Below are 5,329 nucleotides of genomic sequence, written 5' to 3'. Positions count from 1 at the left end.
AGGTGGGGAGAAAGAGTGTTAAATGTGGGGGGTGGGGGGGTGTCTGCCAACCCCCGTCCAACTCACCAGGCGTCTCTGCCGGTCCTTCTGGCCCCGAGGGGGAAACAAGGCTCTTCCACCCACCCCCCAGCAGGGAGAGGTGTGCTGGCGGCAACGGCCCGACCCCCACCGCGGCACCTAGGAGCCAAGTTGGGAAGCGGGGCCTGGTGTCCCAACCCTCCCCCACTCGCCGAATACCCCCAAAGTCCCTCCCCTCCAATCAACTGACTTTTAACATGACAATGGCCGTGACAATCCCTTCTAGCCAAGGCCAGGCTGGGGAGGACATAAAGCATCCCCCCACCTCCGCCTAATGGGGGTACCCGCCCGCGGGCTGCCTGCAGCCTCCACCGCCAGCTCGCCGCCTGCTCTGGTCTGGGGGTCCCGGCCCGGCCATGAGTGCCCACCTGGCCATGCCACCTTACGTGCCCTACCCCGGCGCGGTGAGGTATGGGGATTATTACTGGCTCTCTCCAGGGAGCATGGACAGCCTGCCCGCCGAGGAGGCTCCGGCGGCGGACGCCCCCTCCTTCCCCGCGGCGGAGAAGACGCCCAGCCACACAGGTAGGCGCCCGGCCCGGCTGGTCCCGGCGGAGCGATCGGGCTGCCCTGGACTGGGAGGGTGGTTGTGTCCCTCCTGACCCTGGGGTGGGGGGCGATGCCGGTGTTGCCGACGGTCCCCCGCCCCGGCGAGGATGCGACGGGCCCTGGTCCGTCGGCTGCCCCGCTGGAAGCGGCGGGGAGCCTGCCGGCGGCCCCTGTGTCCAGGCGGGACGGGGCAGAGGTGTGAGCAGAGAGGGATCTCGGTTCCGTTGCCCCGGGGGGGCCTGTGCCCACTTCTCCGCGCTGCATTGCCCGCGGCTGCGGAGCCCCTGCAAGCCCCCGAGGCCCACACGATCTTAAAGTCTCCCGAGAAGCTGGGCTTCGAAGTCTTTGCCTCTTTCCCAGATGACCCTGCTCACCCCAGTTCTCTCTTTTCTTCCCAGATGTCTCCCCAGCTTCCTCCAGCTCTGGGACGCTCATCCAGTACACCCCAGACTCTGCCACTAGCCCCACCGCAGAGTGCCCATCTCCCCATCCCTCTTTCCAGAAGGCCAAGGAGGAAGGTGAGGGTGTGGTGAAGAAGGCCAAGAGCCGCACAGCCTTCTCCCAGGAGCAGCTGCAAATCCTGCACCAGCGGTTTCAGAGCCAGAAGTACCTCAGCCCCCAGCAGATCCGGGAGCTGGCTGCTGCCCTGGGGCTCACCTACAAGCAGGTGAACATCTTGCTCTGAGCGGCTGAATCGCATCCCCTGTGTGAACTGCTCTTGCGAGCGGAGTTTTTTTAGGTGTTTTTTCTTAGACTCCAGAGATGAGTTTCTTTCGTGGTCTTGTTCATGCCATTGCTTACGTGGGAGAGCAGAGGGTGTGAAAACTTATGACTCAGTCTTCCTCTTATGTTTGGTTCCAGCCCTACTATTCAACCACTCCGTGCAGGTGTTTGAAAGGCCATACAGATCAGGGCCATGCAGAGTCAGCTTACTGTTCTGGGTGGACATGTGCTGTCTCTGAATGTGAAAAGTCCGATACTGGCATTGCTGTGCCTTTCTTAGTCAGAGTGGCACCTGGGTCTCTCCCTAGAGAGAGGGTCCTTGCCCCACCAGCTACTCCTTGCCCCACCAGCTACGCATGTCTGGCTGAAGGAATGACTCACTCCTGAGTCAGCACTGATCTTCGCAGAGCAATGAGATGCTGCTGCTGTGCAAGCCGTGTTTCTGCAGTTGTCTTGGCCTGTCTTTCTGGTAGGGTTTTTGATGCCATGAAAGATACCATGGTGATCTGAGGAGTGAGAGTATTAGTTTTCAAGTCTCAGCTCTGATTCTATGGCTACCTGGGTCTGCTGCATACTGTTAGCTGCTGAAATGATACGCAGTATTTGAAGCCAAGCAGCAACTGGATTGTAGTAGAAAGTGAAACATCTTTAGGATGTGTAGTAAGCTCTGAGAATGAATTTCTAATGCCCTATGTCCTTTCCTCGTCACTTCTAGGTGAAAACATGGTTTCAGAATCAACGGATGAAATTTAAACGTTGCCAGAAGGAGAGCCAGTGGGTAGAAAAAGGAGTGTATCTACCACAGGTGAGATAATTTCCCCTTTCCCCCATTGCCACCAGTCGCAGTTCCTCCAGTCTATGGGGAAAAGTGTTATCATGTCCAACCTGTTAACTCAAAACAATGCACAGGACTCAATATTATCAAGCTAGTTGTATTTCTCGTAATAGGGCTTGCAGTGGCATCTATTTTAATTCTGCCCTGGCACTGAAAGAGTTTTACTTCCAGCCCACTTACCTCCCAAATGAGACTAGATAGAAAACGAAACAGCCAAAGAGGGCCAGCAAGGCTACTTGCCCTTTTTCTCCCCAGCATGGTGCTCCCAGACATGTTGAGTTGGTTATTAGTCTACAGTGAGGACAATGAGTAAAAAAAAAAATACACTATTGTTTGGCACGGGAGAGGGGGTGAGGGAGAAAGGAGGACCCATCCCAAAGAATGGGCACAGTTAGGATGGTGCTCTGCATTACTGAACAGCCTTCTCTGTCTCTCTTAGAATGGGTTTCATCAGGCTGCGTACCTGGATATAACCCCCACGTTTCACCAGGGCTTCCCTGTCTGTGCCAGCAGAAATCTTCAGGCTGTGACCAACGTGCACCAGGCTTACGGCAGTGGCCAGACTTATGGGAATGGGCAGAGCCTGTACTCGTTCATGGCTGTGGAGGATGAGGGGCTCTTTGGAAAAGGTGGGACAAGCTGCAATACCCAGCAAGCCATGGGTTTATTAAGCCAGCAGATAAACTTCTATCATGGCTACCCTGCTGATGTGGATTATGTCAGCCTGGAGTCGGAAGACAGCTACAGCTTCCAGAGCACCTCTGACAATGTCACACCGTTCTCAAGCTCTCCTGTACGGCATCAGTACCAGGCCTCTTGGCATCCCCTGGGGACCCAGAGTGGTTATGACTCTTAGACCTAAGGATTTTTTCCTCCCTTCTCCTGTTTTCTCTCATGGGGTTTCTAGGGTCTTGACTCAGGGATCCAGTTTCTGTTCCTTTCTCTTGCCCCTCCTCTCCTACTCCTGTTTTAACCATTGATGGGGCTCAGCACCCTGCTGCCTTGGGCTAGTTTTCTGTTAAAAGGCACCTGTCTGTTCATGGTTAACCCTTGGCAAGGGTGTTTTGTGTGAGGATAGATGAAACCTCATTCATGGGCGGTAATGAGCAATGCCACAGCCAGGAGCAGCAGAGGTTGTAAAGGTCCACGTTTTCTGGCCAAGTCTCGCATTCCTCTGCTGCCTCTTTAGCAGGTGATCTCTGATCCTTGCTCTGTGTGTCTTGCAAAGCTTTGCTGGAGAAGAAAACCCTGTACTTCAGCATATTTCTGCTAGAAATACCTTGTTGTAGCCCAGAATCTTTCCTGCTGTCTTGCCTACTTCTGTTGTTACCACAGTCCGCGAATTCTTGTTACCGAAGAACCGCGAATAGGTTCTTCATCTGCATCCTCTCCTCCCTCACTGAAAAGCTACATGAGATCATCTGATTTTGGATGACTTGATCCATTTAACTCTCAGCAGCTCCCCCTGCCCCGGAGCAGTCAGCACCTGCCTGCCCCTTGCCTGCTGCCCTCCTGTGTGCACAGGGCAGCTGAGAGGAGGAGAAGAGGAAGAGAAGTGGGGTAGAATATTGCCCATATCTCAGGTAGAAACTTTGGTTTCCAAAGCTGCTAACACGCTTGTGCCTGTCAGCTCGTTTGGGACGGTGTCTCTGGGACCGTCCCCACCCAGTTTAGATCTTTTCTACATCTCTGTGCTGAAAGACTGTTGGCTTGTCCCAACCTGAAAATTGCAGCAGAGGGTAGCCCGAAGTGGCGTGGTTGGAAGTGTTGGAAGATGGCTCCAAAGAGCCATCTTTGGAGTGGTGAGAACAGTCTGCTTATCTGTACGTGATGGTCCCCTAGCACTTCACAAACACAGCACCACTACGGTGCAGCTTTCTCTGGGGTGGAGGCAGGCAGCTAGGTAAAGGACTTGGTGATTTTTAAAGCTGATGTTTTATGTCACTTCTCATGGAACCTGGATGTCGGGGGTGGGGAATCCTGTTGGGTCCCAGTGGAGTTGTCATCCGCGGGGCTAGAGCAGGATGGTTCCCCACGCTCTTGTCCAATACCAGTTTTAAAAGTGTAAACTAATAGGATTTTTGGCCCTTCCCCAGGCCCTAGTTGGATCTCTTCTGTTTTATTCTGATGGAAAGGGCACTGGCTGCCTCATCTGGCGTAAGTACCCACGCGCTGGGGGAAGTGAGAAGTTTAGAGAAACCTAGTTAGACAAAATGAGGAAAATGCTGGTTTAAAATTTTCAGGTGTGTTTTTTTTTTAAATAAAACTGAATCATCTTTTCCAGTATGGAGAAACCGGAAGTCGGCTCCAACCTATGTGAAACTGACTTTTTTTTTTTTACAAGGTGTAGAATTGCAGAGTCCAGTCTGCCACTGCCCAAGAATACAAAATAGCATGAGCTGGCAAAAGCATAAATACTTCTGTGGTAGAGGTTTCGTTATTTTTGTGGTTAGTGCACAATTTTTGCTGCAACCCTGTCTCAAAATGTCTGCACAAGGGTTGTACGTCACAGTTAAATTTTCACTGCAAAGGAGGCGAACATTTGTTTTTGTTCCAGACCGATTTTTCTTAAACTGTGTTTTCTTGCAGTGATCTCAAGCATGTTTTATGTTTTGTGCATGTTGTCTTTTACTACTTTGTTTCTGCTTGATGTTCTTACAAACTTGTTTGAATTGAAAATAAATTACTTTATTTTAATGTTGAAACTGTGTTGCCAGCTTGCATCGGAACAGCCTGGGACGAGAATGGTTATTCTGCCTGGGTTAGACCAGCAGTACTGAGGGGGGGAAAAAGTAACCCTCCTGTGTTTCTTCCAGAAGTAGGATCAAGGCACTCTTTAAAAGGACCTGGTCACAGAAGCCCGTGAGCCTTGTTTTTAACATGCAGGTGTGTTGCCTAGTGCAAGGGGGGTGCTCCAGGGGCAGGCAACTGGACTGCTAGCTGCTGGCTTGCGGTAACGTGTAGCTCTGTAACGTGCTTGTGTTAGTCCTTAAACTGCGATGCTTCAAAACAGATTTTTAAGTACGAGGGTGGGGGCAAAAGAAAAAGTGTCTTTTGAGATTGGGTGGCCACCTCTCATCGCTCCAGAAGGTCACGGTTAGAGGTTTGAAGTCCTGCCTCATAGAGGGCTCTCTTGGGGTTCTT

At 52.2% G+C, this 5,329-nt stretch overlaps 1 protein-coding gene across 1 annotated transcript; it reads left to right on the top strand.

Moving 5' to 3' along the window:
• Nucleotides 1-434: 434 nt before the first annotated feature.
• Nucleotides 435-4,884, top strand: LOC141737792 (homeobox protein NANOG-like). Its single transcript, XM_074572759.1, has 4 exons — nt 435-603; nt 1,026-1,294; nt 2,066-2,155; nt 2,625-4,884. Exons 1-4 carry the CDS (start codon nt 435-437, stop codon nt 3,039-3,041), a joined length of 945 nt encoding a protein of 314 aa, XP_074428860.1. The 3' UTR covers nt 3,042-4,884.
• Nucleotides 4,885-5,329: the final 445 nt, after the last annotated feature.

The sequence above is a fragment of the Larus michahellis genome, chromosome 1 (assembly GCF_964199755.1).
Source record: "Larus michahellis chromosome 1, bLarMic1.1, whole genome shotgun sequence".
Taxonomy (NCBI): domain Eukaryota; kingdom Metazoa; phylum Chordata; class Aves; order Charadriiformes; family Laridae; genus Larus; species Larus michahellis.
The sequence above is the reverse complement of the archived record's forward strand: the minus strand, read 5'-3'. Positions and strand labels throughout refer to the sequence as shown.